At 45.4% G+C, this 20,544-nt stretch overlaps 1 protein-coding gene across 4 annotated transcripts in view; it reads right to left on the bottom strand.

Moving 5' to 3' along the window:
- SNUPN (snurportin 1) overlaps positions 1–20,544 on the bottom strand; it is a 46,190-nt gene that overhangs the window by 24,701 nt on the left and 945 nt on the right. For 2 of the 4 annotated variants that reach the window (XM_081084596.1, XM_081084597.1), the window contains exons 2-5: positions 19,210–19,372; positions 14,889–15,033; positions 1,352–1,456; positions 1,024–1,120 (exon numbers count right to left, since the gene is read on the bottom strand). In XM_081084596.1, the coding sequence (XP_080940722.1) occupies positions 1,024–1,120; positions 1,352–1,456; positions 14,889–15,033; positions 19,210–19,367 (505 nt within the window). In that variant the 5' untranslated portion in view covers positions 19,368–19,372. Of the gene's footprint in view, positions 1–1,023; positions 1,121–1,351; positions 1,457–14,888; positions 15,034–18,143; positions 18,246–19,209; positions 19,373–20,544 lie in introns of those variants that run through there. The other 2 variants (XM_081084599.1, XM_081084598.1) reach the window with 2 other exon arrangements.

Here is a 20,544-nt window from a genome sequence, read left to right as displayed (position 1 = left end):
GGCCAATTGTCTGTGAGAATCAGCTGTGTCTGCAGTGGGAGAACTTCTGTGCTGAAGACACCCTTCTGGGGCAAGACTTGCTTCAGTGGGGCTTTGGTGCTCACTGAGTCTGCCCCCTGAGTGTGTCCCTTATGAATCTGAGGAGCTGTAATCTGGATGGTCCCACTCTAACCACTGGGTACACTGGCTCTTGGATCTAAGGAGGTGCTAATTTAGCCTCTGCCTGAGGCTACCCAGCAGGAGCTATGGAGAGATCTGCAGATTCCTCTTCTTTGTTTGGTTTTGGAAGTGCCCAGATGAGGCCCAGCTGTGAAGCAATGCAAGCTGCTGCGGGGCCTTGGGTCTTCTCTTGGAAGTTCTGGGTCTGTCTGGCCCAGCTTCAGTTTGTTAGGTAATTTTCAGATTGCAAAGGGCCAGGCCTTTCATATATGCAAAAGCCTCTGTGCACAGCTTGGGTGGGGCAGGGTCTCAGGGAATCAACAGGGCAGAGCAAACAGCTATGACTGCTCCTCAGTCCTACTCTAAGAGGCCCCGTGTCTCAGTGTCCCAGTAATCACTGCAAGCACCTCTGAGAGAAAGCCGCCCTTGAGTTCCGACCGATGCCAGACAGTCCAGTTTCTCCCTGTATGAGTCTGGGTCCCCAGAGACTCACCCAGAACCGGAGTTCAGAGCAGTCGGGAGCTTTAGACTCCCTCCCGATCGAAAAAGACAACCGTGTCCTCAGTAGCCAGCCCTTTCCACGTGTGCCTCCATACCTCTGCACATTACTTCTGTACCTCCTCTGAGTCTCAGTGTGCTTTTCTCTTTCCTTCTAGTTGTAGAATTTCCACTTAGCCATCCTTCTTGTGGTTCTGGATGATGTCCGTTTTGTCTTTTAGTTGTATTTTTGAAGTGGTTGTGCAAGGCAGCAATTTCCGGTGTTTACCTATGCCACCATCTTGGTTTCCCTTACACTTTCTTTTACTGATTAAAAAACCTAGTAATTATAAACTTAAAAAAAAATAGACAATTTCATGTGGGTACCTTTTGCAGTTGTTGAGTTTCGCTTGTTGCCTCCTGGCAGAAGTGAAGAAAACTTGTTGACACAGTAACCACTCTTGGTGTAGGCACTGGTAGAACCCTATTTGGAAAGAAAGGTACCATTAGACATCAGTTCTCCTCACACTCTTGCTCCCACACTCTGCAGAGGTGTCATCAGCCTAAAGATGGCTTTCAAAAAATCTTCCTACAGGCAAGTATTTCAATCCCCATGCCAGGCACAGCTGCTGTGGTGGACAAGGAACATGAAGTGCAAAGAATCCCTCTTACTACAGACAAGGCAACGGTGATGTAAGAGGAGGCAGCTACTCACCCTGGAGGCCACGATAAGTGCTCTTTTTCCAACAGGGCACACAACCACAATCCATTCCTGCCCCAAATCCGAAGGGACGTCAATTAACCACTCAGAAAGCATCAACTGGGAACACAAAATATGGTGTTAAAAATCAGCAAGGGTGTGCTGCTCCACTATTTACAATGACAAGGAATCTATGTACTATATCTACACTAATAAAAGAGAAAAATGGTAATTGGCGTACGGCGATACCTTTTTCATTGGCTAATCAGGGCTATATGCAAATTAACTACCAACTAAGATTGGCAGTTAACTGTCAACTAAGATTGGCAGTTAACTGCCAAGAAGATGGTGGCTAATTTGCATATGTAGGCACAATGCAGGGAAGCGAAAGGGAAAGCAGGAAGAAGCCCCCTGCCACTGGCAGTGATCTGAAACCCAGCGGGGAGCTAAGAGCTGGGGGGCAGTGCAAAGGCGGCCCTGGGGCCGCCTTTGCCCTGCCCCGCAGCCATGATCGGAGAATCAGGTGCCTTTGCCGCCCTGGCCAGTGATAGCAGGAAGTAGGGGTGGAGCCAGCGATGGGAGCTGGGCACGGTCGAAGCTGGCAGTCCCAGGAGCTAGGGGTCCCTTGCCTGGGCCTAAAGCGAAGCCCACGATCGCGGCGCCCCCCGCTGCCACTGCAGGTCCCCGCTGCCCGGGCCAGACGCCTAGGCCAGAGGTGTTAGGCCTGGGCAGGGGCGGAGCCTGCAAACGCAGGGAGCTGAGGGTCCCCTGCCCAGGCCTGACACCTCTGCCGGAGGCCTCAGGCCTGGTCAAGGGGCCGATCCGGTCATTGGTGATCGGAGGGTGATGAGGGTCAACTCCTCTGGCCGAGGCATCAGGCCTGGGTGGGGGGCAGAGCTGGGGATTGGGGGGATATGATGGTCCCCTTGCCCAGGCCTGAAGCCTGGGTCAGAGGCATCAGGCTTGGGCGGGGGGTGGAGCAGGCGATCAGAGGGAGATGGGGGTCCCCTGCCCAGGCATGATTCCTGGGCCAAGGCCTCAGGCCTGGGAGGTGGCCAGAGCCAGTGATCGAGGGGAGATGGGGGTCCCCTGTCCAAGCCTGACACCTCTGGCGGAGGCATCAGGCCTGGGCAAGGGGCCGATCAGGCGATCGGAGGGTGATGGGGGTCAACGCCTGAGGGCTCCCAGTATGTGAGAGGGGGCAGGCTGGGCTGAGGGACACTCTCCCCCCCCCCCCCGCCACACACACACCCAGTGCACGAATTTCGTGCACCGGGCCCCTAGTATATATATAAAAGCTAATATGCTAAATGTCCCTCTGCCCGTCCAACTGGTTGCTATGACACACACTGGGGACAGACACTCAACGCAGAGCTGCCAAGCTGCAGTGAATTGGCAGCGGCGGTTCTCGGGTGACACACCCAGAAACTAGAGTGGAGGGAGCCCAATTCCTCGCAGGGCTGCACGATTCCACCTTCAGCCGTGGGTTATGTTGTTGTTGGGGCACTGTCGGCCCTGAATCTGGTTTACTGGAATCTGGTTTATTGCACACTTGCTACGACAGCAACTATGCAGAGTGCCCTCTCGCACTCGGGGACCCCTCGGGGGATGTCGGAGAGCCAATTTCGGCCCAATCCCTGCAGGCCAGGTCGAGGGACCCCACTTGCCGGAGGAACCCCACTCACTCCACAGACACCTTTTGAGCCATGGAGCCACACCAGGTGCAGCTGGCCAGCCAGGGAGGGGCTGCGGGAGGTTGGCTCCAGGGCATGTCCGGCCCGTCTCGCCCAATCCTGCCCTGCCCTGCCGGCCACCTTCGAATTAATTTCCTTTCAAGGTGCACGAATCTGTGCACTGGGTCACTAGTATCACAAATTTATAATGAAAATACAAGTTAAAGAATGATGGCAGAAAAGACTGACAGTAGAAGCTTCCACCCTACTTGATATTAGCAGTCCACTAGTCTCCTGCTAAACTGATGGGATGGAGGCTACTCACTGTGAACTTCAACTTCTCTCCTCACCTTCATTACCTGCATTTATACCCATTCTTACTACCTTGCCTTCTAGACCCGGGTGATGGGACTCTCTTCCTTTCCTTACTTTGTCCACCAACCTACCATTACCATAATTATTATGTTCCAGGGGCTATACCTTAATGATAAGGTCCCTGACATTGACATGCTCTTAAACTAGATCATTCTTTCCCAAAATGGTGATACAAACACTATACTAAAGAGTATTAGGGCCCTAGCAGGTTTGGCTCAGTGGATAGAGCGTCAGCCTGTGGACTGAACGGTCCCAGGGTTGATTCCAATCAAGGGCACATGCCCAGGTTGTGGGCTTGATCCCCAGTAGGGGGCATGCAAGAGACAGCTGATCAATGATTCTCATCATTGATGTTTCTATCTCTCTCTCCCTTCCTCTCTGAAATCAGTAAAAAAATAAAAATAGCCTTAACCGGTTTGGCTCAGTGGATAGAGCGTCGGCCTGCGGACTGAAGGGTCCCAGGTTCGATTCCGGTCAAGGGCATGTACCTTGGTTACGGGCACATCCCCGGTGGGGGGTGCGCAGGAGGCGGCTGATCGATGTTTCTCTCTCATCAATGTTTCTAACTCTCTATCCCTCTCCCTTCCTCTCTGTAAAAAATCAATAAAAATATATTTTGAAAAATATATATATATATACTTAAGAAAGAAAAAAAAATAAATTTTAAAAAAGGATAGTAGGAAATTTGCCCTAAGAAATAGGGGAGGTAAAAGAGGTGTTCAAACTTTGGGGGGGGGGGGAAGGGGGGAATTTGGAAGGAAATAAAACATAAAGAAATGGGGGAGGCTGTTGGTGAAATTAAGTTGAAAAGGTTAATTCTTCAACTCTTCACTCACAGTCCATCCCATCTATAAAACTTAGGCCTATCAATTAATCCCTCCCATTGAATCTTTTCTCTCTCCTTCCCCTTAGCCCACAAAATACTTAACCCTTAATCTTCAAAAGCAAAATGAAAACCTTGTATCACTCTGCGTTTGTTATCTTTCTCCTTTTTTTCAAATTAGGGCAATCGTTGCTGTCTTCCCAGCTACTGACACCCTCAGTGCAAATTTGCTACCCCTCATCCCTGCTAAAGACCATCAGTGACTTCTTTGTACCAAGCGTCTCTTCCCTATTCTCCTTATGCTCCTGCTTCCACTTCCTGTGTGATAATACCAGTCACATCCTTCTCCTTGCTATATGTTCCCTTGTCCCTATGACAGTGATACTGTTTTTCCCTCCAAATATTCCTCCACACACTCCCCCAAAACAGGTAAATAATCTTCAGGAGGCTGTTTGTTTATGCCCCCCTTTTCTCTTAGATGCTGCCCCCTTCGGGGTAGATCTCATCTATTTCTGTAGCTTCACTTATCATTCTAACAGGATGCCTCACAATTGCCTTCTTTTTCTAGTCCAGATTTCCTTCCTTTCCTGCAGACATATATTTCAAGCTGGCCATTTAATATTTCTTTTTTCCTTTGTCTTCTCTGTACCTTAAACTCAGTATAGTATATAAAAAGTGGAATTTACTGCCTTCTGTTGCCCAAGTATTTCCCAACCCTAAAACACACACCCTCCCCCTTCTGCATTCTCTAGCCCTGCTAACTGCATCACCACTATCTCTGCTACTAAATCTTAAACCCAAGGCATAATCAACACAACCTTAAAGAAGAGTAGTAATATAACACTAAAAGAACAAGCAACAAAACAAAAAAGAGCCCTAACCAGTTTGGCTCAGTGGATAGAGTGTCAGCCTGCGGACTCAAGGGTCCCAGGTTTGATTCCAGTCAAGGACATGTACCTTGGTTGGGGCACAACCCCAGTAGGGGGTGTGTAGGAGGCAGCTGATCGATGTTTCTCTCTCATCGATGTTTCTAACTCTATCCCTCTCCCTTCCTCTCTGTAAAAAAAATCAGTAAAATATATTTTTTATAAAAACAACAAAAAAATAAATTAGCCTGGTGGTGTGGCTCAGTGGTTGAACATCAACCTATGAACCAGGAAGTCACGGTTCGATTCTTAATCAGAGCACATGTTTCTCTCTCTTCCTCTCTAAAAAATAAAAATAAAAATATACTTAAAAAAAAAGATAAATTAGACCACACAAAATTTAAAACTTCTGTGCTGCCTCAATGATACTATCAAAAAAGTAAAAGAACCTAGTGGTATGACACCAATTCAGAGTGTCGCCTATACAGGGAGAAGTTCCCTCCCCAGAAGCCGTCTACCTGCCACACTCCCAATGACCAAAAGATGGAGGAACCCAGGAGTTGCCTAACATCAAGAGAAAACTTAACTTAAAAAAAAAATCTGCCGAAACTGGTTTGGCTCAGTGGATAGAGTGTTGGCCTGCGGACTGAAAGGTCCCAGGTTCGATTCCGATCAAGGGCACGTACCTGGGTTGCGGGCACATCCCCGGTAGGAGATTGCAGGAAGCAGCTGATCGATGTTTCTCTCTCATCGATGTTTCTAACTCTCTATCTCTCTCCCTTCCTCTCTGTAAAAAATCAATAAAATATATTAAAAAAAAATCTATACAAATAAAAGGGTAATATGCTAATTAGACCGGGAGACCTTCAGCACAAAGCCATGGTGGCAGGGCTGAGGCAGAGACAGTTAGGGGCGATCAGGTTAGGAGGGGAGGGCAGTTTAGGGTGATGAGGCTGGCGGTGGGGGCCGGGGGGAATGGCGGCGAGCAGGCCAGTGGCGGGGGGTCGGGGGCAGTTGGGGGCGAGCAGGCCGGCAGGCAAAATGGTTAGGGGCGATCAGGCAGGCAGGTGAGCGGTTAGGAGCCAGCAGTCCTGGATTACGAGAGGGATGTCCCAGATTGGAGAGGGTACAGGCCGGGCTGAGGGACACATCCCCCCTCCCACAGGAATTTTGTGCACCAGGCCATTAGTGTGTGCGTGTGCGTATTCTTTTTTACTAATTTCAGAGAGGAAGGGAGAGGTAGACAGAAACATCAATGTTGAGAGGGAATCACTGATTGGCTGCCTCTTGCATGCCACCTACTGGGGATTGATCCTGCAACTTGAGCATGTGCCCTTGACCACAGGCTGACACTCTATCACTGAGCCAGACCAGCTAGGGCCTTAACTTCCTCTTAATATTAAATTTACTTGCGAGAGAAACCAAGATGGCAGCATAGGTAAATACCGGGAACTGCTGCCTCGCACAACAAATTCAAAAATACAATTAAAAGACAAAACGGACACCACCCAGAACCACAGGAAGGCTGGCTGAGTGGAAATTCTACAACTAGAAGGAAAGAGAAAAGCACACTGAGACTCAGAGGAGGTGCGGAAGTGCAGAGGTACGGAGGTGCACGCGGAAAGGGCTGCCAACTGAGGACGCGGCTGTCTTTCTGATCGTGAGGGAGTCACAAGCCCCCGACTGCTCTGAACTCCAGTTCTGGGTGAGTCTCTGGGACCGAGACTCATATGGGAGAAACTGGACTGTCTGGCAGCGGGCAGAACTCAGAACTCGAGGGCGGCTTTCTCTCAGAGGTGCTTGCAGCAATTACCGGGACAGTGAGAGCAGGGCCCCTTAGGGCAGTGCTGAGGATCAGCCATAGCTGCTTGCTCCACTCTGTTGATCCCGAGACCCTGCCCCACCCAAGCTGTGCGCAGAGGCTTTTGCATATGAAAGGCCTGGCCCTTTGCAATCTGAAAATTACCTAACAAACTGCAGCTGGGCCAGACAGACCCAGAACTTCCAAGAGAAGGCCCAAGGCCCCGCAGCAGCTTGCATTGCTTCACAGCTGGGCCTCATCTGGGCACTTCCAAAACCCAAACAAAGAAGAGGAATCTGCAGATCTCTCCATAGCTCCTGCTGGGTAGCCTCAGGCAGAGGCTAAATTAGCACCTCCTTAGATCCAAGAGCCAGTGTACCCAGTGGTTAGAGTGGGACCATCCAGATTACAACTCCTCAGATCCATAAGGGACACACTCAGGGGGCAGACTCAGTGAGCACCAAAGCCCCACTGAAGCAAGTATTGCCCCAGAAGGGTGTCTTCAGCACAGAAGTTCTCCCACTGCAGATACAGCTGATTCTCACAGACAATTGGCCTGGAGGTCAATTCCTCCCAGTGATACCTACAACAATCAAGGCTTAAGTACAAAAAGACTGTGCACAAAGCCCACAAAGGGGTGCACCAAGAGTGGCCACCTCAGGTAATTAGGGAGGCTGAGCCACTGGGCCCTATAGAACACCTAGCACAGAAAGTCACTCTACCAACACAGGGAAGCATAAAAAATGTGGAGACAAAGAAACAGGTCACAAATGACAGAAATGGAGGAAAGCAAACGACTGGATATAGAGTTCAAGACCACACTTTTAAGGTGTTTCAAGAATTTTCTAGAAACCACCGATAAATTTAGTAAGATTCTCAAAAGGTCTGGTGAGACTGCCGATAAATGTAGTGAGACCCTCAAGAAATCTAGTGAGACCCTCGAGGTTATGAAAAAGAACCAACTAGAAATTAAGCATACACTGACTGAAATAAAGGATATTATACAGAGTTCCAACAGCAGACTAGAGGATCTCAAGAATCAAGTCAAAGATTTGAAATACGAAGAAGCAAAAAACACCCAACCGGAAAAGCAAAATGAAAAAAGAATCCAAAAATACGAAGATAGTGTAAGGAGCCTCTGGGACAACTTCAAGTGCACCAACATCCGAATTATAGGGGTGCCAGAAGAAGAGAGAGAGCAAGATATTGATAACCTATTTGAAGAAATAATGACAGAAAACTTCCCCTACCTGGTGAAAGAAATAGACTTACAAGTCCAGGAAGCACAGAGAACCCCAAACAAAAGGAATCCAAAGAGGACCACACCAAGACACATCATAATTAAAATGCCAAGAGCAAAAGACAAAGAGAGAATCTTAAAAGCAGCAAGAGGAAGACAGTCAGTTACCGACAAGGGAATACCCATACGACTGTCAGCGGATTTCTCAACAGAAACTTTGCAGGCCAGAAGGGAGTGGCAAGAAATATTCAAAGTGATGAATACCAAGAACCTACAACCAAGATTACTTTATCCAGCAAAGCTATCATTCGGAATTGAAGGTCAGATAAAGAGCTTCACAGATAAGGAAAAGCTAAAGGAGTTCACCACTACCAAACCAGGATTATATGAAATGCTGAAAGGTATCCTTTAAGAAGAGGAAGAAGAAAAAGGTAAAGATACAAATTATGAACAACAAATACACATCTATCAACAAGTGAATCTAAAAATCAAGTGAATAAATAATCTGATGAACAGAATAAACTGGTGATTATAATAGAATCAGGGGCATAGAAAGGGGGTGGACTGACTATTCTTGGAGGGGAAAAGGGTGTGGAGGATGCGGGAAGAGACTGGACAAAAATCGTGCACCTATGGATGAGGACAGTTGGTGGGGGCGGGGGGGGGTGAGAGCTGGGGTAGGGGGGGACCGGTTATAGGGGAGCTATGGGGGGAAAAAGAGGAACAACTGTAATAATCTGAACAATAAAGATTTAATTAAAAAAATAAACAAATATACTTGCACTGAAATCAGAAAATTCCCCAATTTTATATTTTTGTTACATAAGATACTGTGCCAGCAGCTTAGGTGGAGGACAGAAACTGGACTGCTGCTCCAAGGCTTCCAGGGTCAGGTTTGGGCGAGGGCTCCACCCAGCTCAGTTATTCCCAAGCCTGCAGATCTGATCGGGAGCTGTGACCAGGGCCCAATGATGGGGCACACCTACCCTCACCCCTGCAGCACAACTCAGTTACTTCTGCAGGAAGTTCACTCATTGGGACAAGTTCACTCCTTTCCCCAAACCACACAGTTGAGAAATGATTTCAGAAATAGGCTGGGACACACTATTCACTTCTATGATGAGGAAAGGAGCCAACATCTGGCAGACAATAAGGGTTTAGCCTGAATGAGCAAGTGTTGAGTGAGTGGAGAACATCGCTGCTTTCAGGGGCCTGGTCAGTCTGCCAGCCCCAACACCAGCAAACCTTACCTGGTCCAGTTAGCAGGCACATCCATTCACATAAGTAGAAACCAAGGCGTTCCATGTATCCTTAAAGTATCTGGCATGTACCTTTTAACGCACATGTAAAGTTTGTTTCCCATTTATAAAGTGGAAGTCTGCATCCTGGGCCTTACAGATGCCGAAGGGTCTCCTCCAGCCCAGGGCTTTCGGTGGAGCACAGCCAGCTTAAGTGAGAAATTCTGTTTTCCTAACACCGAGGCCACAAACTGCCTCAGAGGCTAGCGGGTGGGACACCTGTCACCTCTATATCCAGGCTACCTCCTGACACTTTTTGTTATTTTCAGGTTTTTAAAACTATTTTTAACTTATACCAGAGATAAGACTTTGCCATAGGTGTCCTTAAGGAACAAATTCCACAGAAGTATTGGTGTGTTAAGAGTGAAGTGAAAACCACATAAGCCTGGTGCAACAAGCCCTCACCAGGACCTCTGGTCTGATGTAGCATCCCCTGCTAGGAGTGTGCAGTTCGGGCTTGTGGCAGAGGCCTGCATAGGCTCCTCAGAGTGTGACTTAGCAGTTGTCCAGTAACAGAAATGACTCTATTTTCCTCGGTAATAAAGGTCGGCTGCCAGAGACAAGCCACCATGACCATGGACCAGACTGAGAAACAGACCTTCAGACGAGGAGGGGCCCAGAGTGGGCCTCTAATGGATCTGAAATCCTTTACTTATACTCTGACCAAGTACACACAACTGTCCATCATGTCAGACCTGAGCATTTACTAGGAAAATAGTATAAAAGATGAAAATGTAACCTGTCAGAATGTCTACCATCAACAAATAAACAAATGACAAGCGCTGGCAAGGATGTGGAGAAAAGGGAACCCTAGTACACTGCTGGTGGGAATGCAGACTGGTGCAACCAGTTCTAGATACCCATTATGGAAAACTGTATGGAGTTTCCTCGAAAAATTAAATATGGAACTCCCATTTGACCTAGTGATCCCACTTCTAGGAATATATCCTAAGAAACCCGAAACACCAATCAGAAAGAATATATGCACCCCTACGTTCATAGCAGCACAATTTACAATAGCTAAGATCTGGAAACAGCCTAATTGCCCATCAATAGATGAGTGGATAAAAAAGCTGTGGTACATTTATACCATGGAATACTATGCAACAGTAAAAAAGAAGACTCTTCTACCCTTTGAGACAACATGGAGGGATCTGGAGAGTATCATGCTAAGTGAAATAAGCCAGTCAGAGAAAGTCAAGTATCCACTCATATGTGGAATCTAAGTAACAAAATAAACATCCACTCATATGTGGAATCTAAGTAACAAAATAAACCGAAGGAACAGAGTAGATCCAGAGACATGGAAGCATGAAACAGAGTGCGGAATCTCAGAGGGAAGGTGGGGGAGAGTGGGTGGGTGGGAGGTAATCAACCAAAGATTTGGTATGCATATATGCATAACCCATGGACACAGACAATAGGGTGCTGAAGGCCTGGGGTGGTGGTAGGGGGTCAATGGAGGAAAAAAGGGGACACATGTAATACTTTCAACAATAAAGAATTATTATAGCCCTAGCTGGTTTGGCTCAGTGGATAGAATGTCAGCCTGTGGACCAAAGGGTCCAGGGTTCGATTTCTCTTAGAAGCAAGAGTAGCCTGGCCGGTGTAGCTCAGTGGTTGAGTGTTGACCCATGAACCAGGAGGACACAGTTCAATTTCCAGTCAGGGTACATGCCTCCTCCCCGGCCAGGAGGCAACCAATCGATGTGTTTCTCACACATCAATGTATCTCTTTGTCTTTCCCTTTCGCTTCTACTCTCCCTATAAATCAATGGAAGAATATCCTTGGGTGAGGATTAACCAAAAAAATAAAAAATAAAAAAATAAAATAAAATAAAAATTATTAAAAAAAACCCACAATGTAATAAGTGTTATTTATAAAATAGAGCATTTATTTTAAAAATTAATTCCTACTTTAGATGAATAGATTAATTCCTACTATGATGAATGCCTTTTTTTCCTTTCCAATCCTATCTGTGTACTCTCATCACTTTATGGAAAGCCTCATTTGAGGATGCTATTAAAAGCAAGGACTTGGCAGATGAAATCACCTATCACCTGACTTGTTATAGATCCTACAGAAGGCAAAAGGCTCAAAGGTAATCCAACCAAAAACCGGAAAAATAGATTACTATAATTTATAGCCCAAAATAAAAATTTTCTTCCTCTGGGGAAAAAGAAAAAGACAAAAAAGTGTCTAGAGCTTGAACACCTCCAGTGCTGTGGCATAATAAAAGTGCTGATTTGGAACGCCACCTAAACATGAAGTTAAATACACCATTAGGTAGACAAAGGTCTAAACAAAGCCTCTAAGAAGCAAGAGTAGCCTGGCCGGTGTGGCTCAGTGGTTGAGTGTTGACCCATGAACCAGGAGGACACAGTTCAATTTCCAGTCAGGGTACATGCTTGGTTGCAGGCTTGATCCCCAGTAGGGGGCATGCAGGAGGCACCCAATAGATGATTTTCTCTCATCATTGATGTATCTGTCTCTCTCCCTCTCCCTTCCTCTCTGAAATAAAAAATACACACACACACACACACACACACACACACACACGACAAAGTATTGACAAACATGTGAAGAAATTGGAACTCTCATATGCCATTGGTGAAAATATAAAATGGTGCAGTCACTTAGAAAAATAGTTTGGCAGTATGCAAAAGATTAAACATAGAATTACCTAGTAATTCCACTCCCAGGTATATATCCAAGAGAAATGAAAACATGACCATGCAAAAACTTGTAAATGAATGTTTAGAGCAGGTCATGATAGCCAAAAAGTGGAAATAACTTAAATGGCCATCAACTGATGAATGGATAAAGAAAATGTGTTCACAAAAATGAACACATGCTACAACACAGATGAACTTTGAAAACATCATGCTGAGTGAAACAACTGACACATAAAAGGACACATCTTGTATGATTCCAATTATATGAAATGTCCAGAATAGGCATATCCATAGAAACAGAAAGGAGATATAGGTGATTGCTAGGGCTGGGGAAAAGGAGGAATGGAGATGGACTGCTAATGGGGATGAGGTTTCTTTGGGGATGATGAAGATGGTCTGGAATGGTGATAGTTGAACATCCCTATGAATACACTAATAAACACTGAATTGTACACTATACATGCGTGAATTATATGGTAGGTGAATTATATCTCAACTAGAGGCCTGGTGCATGAACTTCGTGCACGGGGGGTGGGGGAGGGGATGTCCCCTCAGCCCAGCCTGCGCACTCTCGCAGGACCCCTAACTCCTTACTGCCCGCTGCTCCTTACTGCTTGGCTCGCTGCTCCTTAGTGCTGTCATGGAGGCGGGAGAGGCTCCCGTCACTGCCGCTGCACTCGCCAGCTGTGAACCCGGCTTCTGGCTGAGCAGTGCTCCCCCTGTGGGAGCGCACTGACCACCCGGGGGCAGCTCCTGCATTAAGCGTCTGCCCCCTGGTGGTCAGTGTGCATCATAGTGACTGGTTGTTCTGGTTGTTCCGCCTTAATGGTCTCTTAGGCTTTTATTATATAGATGTAGCTATTTAAAAAACAGTTGTAGCCCTAACCGGTTTGGCTCAGTGGATAGAGCGTCAGCCTGTGGACTGAAGGGTCCCGGGTTCGATTCCAGTCAAGGGCATGTACCTTGGTTGTGGGCACATCCCCAGTAGGGGGTGTGCAGGAGGCAGCTGATCGATGTTTCTCTCTCATCGATGTTTCTAACTCTCTATCCCTCTTCCGTCCTCTCTGTAAAAAATCAATAAAATGTATTTAAAAAAAACACACAAAACAAAACAGTAGTAGCAGCTAATACTCATGGGGCATTTATTATAGGCTCTGGGCTAGGTATTTAAGGTACACTACCTCATTTAATCCACCTAACAATTCTATGAGATAGATACTATTACTATCCCCCATTTTACAGATAAGAAACCTGAGAGACTTAGAGTGGTTAAGTAACTTGCTCAAGGTCAACAAAGAGCCTGGCTTTGAGGTCAGGTCTATGTGACCTCAGAATTTAAACCCTTAATCACTTCTCACAGTGCCTCTTCTATCCAGTCTACTGCTAAATTCTGTCCATTCTTCCTGGCAACATTTTGACATTTCTCATACTCATGACCTCATTTCCTTCCCATCTTCATTGCCTATCATCAGACTGTTTTAGCAAACCTAAGCTCCCTACCCTAGTCTTTCTCTTCCAACCCTTCCACACATTTATGAGGGTGTCTTCACATGAAGTTCCAGCTTTGTCTCTGGCTCAAAAATTTTCAGTGGTTCCCACAATCTAAAACACAATCAATACCCCTGCACATATTTCTACCATATTCCTTCCTCTCACCCTATGCTGCCCCATTCTCATCACTCCTGAACACACCATATACCCCTCTCCCACCTCTGGGCTCTTGCTTAGCCTGTTCCTGCTACCTGGGATGCCCTGCACCTCTGCCTATCAATGTCCTATCTATGTTTCAAAGCTGGCTCCTTGTTTACTAACTTTTTCTCAATTTCACAACCCTGCCTCCTTGCCTGTTAGAACTTAATCTCACTTTCTTACAGCAAAAAAACATATTCTAGTTATTCCAGGAGTATAAGGGTTATTTCTGACCCATGTCTACCTTCCCACAGCATTGCCTAGCATAACAAAGGGCCTTACTGAACAGAACTGTCATAGAGGATGTTATCTGGGCTGTATTTGAGGCAGAGAAGAAAGATGGGAGTATGTGAACCCAGGAACCATATTCTAAAGATGGGAGAAGATTCTGAGGTGACAAGACACATAGACTATGGAAAGAAGGATACAATAGCAGGGTAGGACCCACTCTAGGACCCATATCCTGCCTTCTGGAATACCTGGACTGCCTAGAGCACTGGACAGTCTCCATGCCTGCTTCCCCATATGGTTCCACAAGCCACATTGGTTTCCTCTCTGGCACCAACAGGGCAATTAGCTAAGTTTGTATAGTGATCTGTTATTTCATGGTCTCAGCCCCACATGGCCCAACTGGGTAGCCTGGGTGGCTATGCAGACTCCTTATATTCAAGGGCAGCTACACTTCCCATTTCCTACCACCTGAATGTGAAGATCCAACACTGTCATCTTAGTCCTCTGCTTGGGAAAGATTACCAATCTGGGAGGTGTGGTGGGGCAGTGCTGGGCTGGGCAGGTCCGATCCAGAACAGCTATGCAATGACTATTAAAGAAGTGACAAGTGCCTGGAGTCCATTAGTATATCAGTAGTGAGCCAGGGGTAAGGGTTTCCAAACTCACTATTCACAGTACCCATCAGTGAGCCCTGGTCGGCACAGGGCACTCTTCATCTCTTCTCTGTATCTGTAAACTTACTGAACATCAGCATTTTCATTGCAGTTTCCATTCCTTTTTCCTGCCTCCTCCTCTCTTTATGGCAACATTTATTTCAGTAGGGGCTGAATGCATAGTAAAGGGACTGGGACTAGCTGGGCCTAATCTCTGGAATACTCACTTGATTAGCATAGCGTTTTGGTAACTTCTTGCCAGTGTCAATGTCCATTTCTTCATCATATTTCTTATCTTCTTCCTCACTCTCCATCCCTGTCCAGTCATCTTCAGCCAGTCTTCTGGCATGATTCACATAATCCAGCCGCTTGCTAGAGAAAGAAAAGGCATAAGCAGAAGTGAAAATTTTAAAACGACAGCTTCTAGGGCTTTCTGCTTTAAGCAGTTTTATGAGGAGCAGCTAGGCCTTTCTCTAGCTCCTGTCTAATTTTCAAAAACAATCATTTAGTTTACAATTTAATAACTTACTCATTTCCCTCTATCGTTATCTTCCTCTTTTTTTAAAAAAATATATTTTTATTGATTTCAGAGAGGAAAGGGGGAGAGAGAAACATCGATGATGAGAATCATTGGTTGGCTGCCTCCTACATGCCCCACACTGGTGATGAGCCTGCAACCCAGGCATGTGCCCTGATGGGAATCGAACCATGACCTCCTGGTTCATAGGTTGATGCTCAACCACCGAGCCACGCCGGCCAGGTATTATATTCTTCTTTTTTTAAAAAAAATTACATATTGTACAAAGTTTGGGAAATGAGAAGGAAGAACAGTAATCTTTATAACCTACCTGATCCAAAGTGATTTGTAAAGTAGCCCTGGCCCAATAGCTCACTTGGTTAGAATGTCATCCTGATACACCAAGGTTGCAGGTTTGATCCTTGTATAAGAATCAACTAAGAGATCAAGCACTGAGGCAGTGAGACCAACTCAGCTGGTTTTTTTTTCAAACACACGTGTTCATGCATATAAAGGTGCACATGAGAGAGGGCAAGAGTAGTGCCCTGGTGCACAGATTCATGCATATTGAAGGGAAATTAATTAGAAGGTGGCTGGCAGGGCGGGACTAGGCGAGATAGGCCAGACACACCTGGGGTGGCACCATGGCTCGCAGGGTGTCTGCAGAGTGAGCGGGGTCCCTCCAGCAGGTGGGGTCCCTCGGCCTGGTCTGTGGGGATCGGGCCAAAACCAGCTCTCCAACATCCCCCTAGGGGTCCTGGAGTGCGAGGGCAGTTCTCGGGTGATGCACCCTGGAATTGGGCTTTCTCCTCGCTGGTTCTGGAGTGCGTCACCAGAGAATAAGACACCGCAGTTCAGCAGCTCCTGCCCCCTGGTGGTCAGTGCGCATCATAGCTACCAGTCAGACAATCACTTAGCCTTTTATATCTACCTCAACGCTGGAGCTGCCATGACTTGGACTGGCCATTTAAAAAGAAACGGCACCGCGGACCTGGTGCCCACAAAGCAACACTTGGCTCCCCCCAAGTGGGACACAGGCCCCGCCACCACCCTAGAGTGACAGCCCATCAAATTGCAGCCAACACTGCCGAGACCCCATGGCGCCAAATGCGGCCCACAGCCCAGCCCGGACCAGAAATGGTCGCTGTGGGTGCCGGGTAATGACATCACGTAGCAACGCCCAGCTTCCTCTCCCTAGAGACAGCTAGCCTCCTTGGAGTTTCTTCAGCCCAGGAACATGACTTGCTTTATAGCCAGCTGCAAACATTTCACACTTTAACCAAATGTCTGTGAAGTGGTTTCTCGTGCCTCATCTCATTTGATCCTCACAGAAGTCCTGGAGTAGGAGACTTGGTGGAATCTTATTTTCATTAGCCGGAAAACAGAGATTTAGAAAATTTAGAAACTTGACCTGACTGAAAAGAAGAAATGGTGGAACATGAAAATGACTTCAGGTTTTCTCACTGTGCAGAATATAGTCAAACACTGCTGCAGTTAAATATTTTACCCTTTGTTCTCCCTGCATGAGCTACAATAATAATCTGCTTTGTGTTAATATTTACTGCTGTGTTGCTGACAATTACCTGAAAGAGAAGTTGGGGTGCTTCACTAGGCTGGAAAAAGTTTAGCTACATCAGAAAGCAGGTCTAATTAAGCATGTTTATTCTATATATATAAAAGGCTAAGCTGACTTGTGCATGCACAATACATATAAAAGCTCTTGCTGGCACTAATCTGTCATTGTCGATTGTGAATTTGGTTGACACTTCTATTATAGAGAAAGGGTGAATAGCAATATTAAAATATTTCTTCTAATTAATTTCCTTTCAATGTGCACGAATCCATGCACCAGGCCTCTAGTATATAGATAAGAAAGAGCTGGAGTGCTTGTACATGTACAAAAGGATGCATTTCTGTGGTTATTTCCCAAGCATTGTTTTAAGCACAAGAGAAGGAAACTAAAAAAACAAAAACAAAAAACCTGCCCAGCCCGTGTTGTTCAGTGGTTGAGCACCGACCTATGAACCAGGATCACAGTTCAATTCTTGGTCAGGGTTGCAGGCTCGATCCTCAGTAGGGGGCATGCAGGAGGCAGCCAATCAATGATTCTCATTGATGTTTCTCTTTCTCTCCCTTCCTCTCTGAAATCAATATATATATATTTTTAAAGAGAGGAGGGAGATATCTGTAATACTATCAATAATAAAAAACATATTAAAAAAAGAGAGGAAAGCCCTGGTTGGTTTGGCTCAGTGGATAGAGCACCGGCCTGTGGACTGAGGGGTCCCAGGTTCACTTCTGGTCAGGGGCACATGCCTGGGTTGTGGGCTCAGTCCCCAGTAGGGGGCCTGCAGGAGGCAGCCGATCAATGATTCTCTCATCATTGATGTTTCTATCTCTCCCCCTCCCTTCCTCTCTGAAATCAATAAAAATATATTTAAAAAAAAAAAAAAGAGAGAGAGAGAGAGAGAGGCAATTACCCATATGCCCGTCAGTAGGGGACTGCTTTGATTATTATATCATGAACTGTCCATTCAATAGAATACCTGGAACTTAACGATATACAATTTCTGCAAAAAAACATTGTTAGCTAAATGTTCAGAACCGTATACTTAAAAAAAAAAAGGTTGCAGGCCAGGTAGCTCTAGTCACCAAAAGGGTATGGATTCCATTTCCAGTCAGGGACTATACCAGTCGATGTTTCTCCTTACATGGATGTTTCCCTCTCTTTCTCTCTCCTTTCCTCTCTCTCTCTAAAATCAATAAAAAAAAAACATATCCTCAGGTCAGGATTAAAAAAAAAAAGGTCATCACACTTGCTCATTTTGCAGAGAATATCTTTGAAAGGATACCTAAGAAACTAATAATATGAGATAAACTGGCCGAAACCGGTTTGGCTCAGTGGGTGGAGCGTCGGCCTGCGGACTGAAGGGTCCCCGGTTCGATTCCGGTCAAGGGCATGTACCTGGGTTGCGGGCATATCCCCAGTGAGAGATGTGCAGGAGGCGGCTGATCGATGTTTCTCTCTCATCGATGTTTCTGGCTCTCTGTCTCTCTCCCTTCCTCTCTGTAAAAAAATCAATGGAATATATTAAAAAAAAAAAATGACATGTTCACAATATCAACTTTAAAAAAAAATGAGATAAACTGAATAGCTAAGGGGAAAAAATTAGGAGGAAGACTTTTCACCAATTATTTTGCAACAGGTAATATATCCATTACATGTATTCATAGTTCAAAATTTGAAATATATAAATTATAGTGGTTTTTTTTTTGTTTAAGAGGGGGCATGGGGTGATCTGAGAAGGTAATTTGCAAGCAACCCAGAGGCCACAGGGAACCATTTCTGCTAAATACATGCAGTGATGCAACACTGGGCAAAATGCAGATGGTATAGAAACTGTGCAGCTGTTAACAGCTCCTCTTGATTTTCAATTCCTTAACTGATTACCCAGAAGAGACCATGTTGCACTGAGAATAAAAGGACAGACCTTGCCTTCTGAGAAGCATAGCCTCAAACATTCCTATCCTGCTTTCTTTTCCTGTATGCTCATCTTGGCACTGAGAATTACATGTATGGAAGACATTTCCTCAAGTTCCCTGTGGAATTATTTGTTTGGAGCTCCCAAGGTCTCTACAGAAACATCTGGGCTGCAGACAGACAGGAAGGCCACACCAAGGTCAGGATTCAGAATGTGGGAGAAGCTACACAAGGAATGTGGGGAGTGGAAGTCTGGGCATGACTTTCTCAAGTCCATAAATTACAAAGCTCAGTACTGCTGCCAGGAAAAAAAAAATTAACCAAATAACTGAAGTTTTACTTTCAAACTTCCTCATCTTTTTTCTAAGCTTTGGGTGTAAAAGACATCTACCTCTGCCAGGATTTATTCCTCCCAACCTTGTGGATAACATGATCAACCTACAAAGGGTCTACTTTGAAGAGGGTTCTGTAGAAGCAAGCCTAGAGCTTTCTGAACTGTTCACAATGCCCAGCCTGGAGAAAAAAGCCAGGGAGTCAAAGCATCCCTTACAATTTCTGCCGTTCCAATAACTGCTGACGCCGCTCACTCTGCTCCAGGGAACTGTACTTGGACTTGTACTGGGACAGGCGAGGGTGTGGGGCAGCTGTGCTATTCAGATCTTGAGACACAGAAAAGCTACTAGCCAGGGCTTGACTCAGTTCTTCCATTTTCCCTACAAAGGAAAATATAAGAAGATGGTTCATTCATTTTATATTACCTCCTGTATACAGGCAGTTATAACATGGTATCTACATTGCTAAAAAAAAACCTTAATCCAAAATCATAATGGTTTCCTGGGAAAATGAAAGTTAAAGGGTAAAAGAGTTACAGATGAGCAATTATGGTATTTACTGCAGATTTTTAATAATGATCCTTCTGATAGATATAACCTTAAACATTAGCCACTAAGCAATTTCACCTTGTGATTCAATCTAACTTTTGCTCTCTGCTACCCATTACCAGGTGTCCTATCATTAATTCCTTCTTACCACACATAACCAGTGATGTGATCAAGTACCTAACTTTTTCCTGAACAGCTCTAAATAGTCATTACTCATTAACTAATAAAACTTTCTGATGCAGTTTATCCAATTGGTTGTTTAATTCTCTAATAAATGCCAACCCACATTAAGAAAATTTAGCTCCAGAAAAAATACTGGTTCTGGGGCCCCTGCAGGAAGACAAGATAAGCCAAAAACCCAAATCTAGCAGTTATTTTCTCATTTTATAGTTTGTTTTGTTTGGAGTGGGCCAAAGAAAGTTTTCAGAACTACCTACTTCGGACTCAGTTAAAAAATGATAGCTAAAAAAGCAAAAAAAAAAAAAAAAAAAAAAAAAAGCTAGAATGTGGAAGGTTGTCTACCAGCTAATAGCATGTGCTTTAGAAATGTGAAGGACTGACATGTGGTACCTTTGGGAGAACAGAGAGGAGATGTCATACTGGAGAAAGACTACCCAGGTAAGCCCTAAAGAATTAAAGTGGAGAAGAGGAGGTGAATTCACACTTCACTCTTCTGTGAATAAAGGTATGGAGCTTACCCAAAGGTTAAATGTGTGCCTCAGAAGAAAAGGGAAAATCTGAGAGACAGCTGGACAGTGGGCACCACCGTGCTTCAGGTTCACCTCAGCATAGTTCCCACTGCTCTGAGCACCAAAGCCAGCAAGTTCATTCCAGAGCCTCTAGAGTTAAAAAGAGACCTTATGGGCCTCTACTAGGCAATGAGTTACTTTCCATTGCACACTTGAGGTCAGATTTTCTTTTCTTAATTTACAGCATTAGATTTTTTAATTTGAAAGGAACTTTCAAAAATTGTGATTAAAAACTCAAGTTACCATCTTAACCAC

Source organism: Myotis nattereri, assembly GCF_964212035.1.
Source record: "Myotis nattereri genome assembly, chromosome: 1".
Taxonomy (NCBI): Eukaryota; Metazoa; Chordata; class Mammalia; order Chiroptera; family Vespertilionidae; genus Myotis; species Myotis nattereri.
Note: the sequence above shows the minus strand (reverse complement) of the source record. Positions and strands in the feature narration are given on the sequence as shown.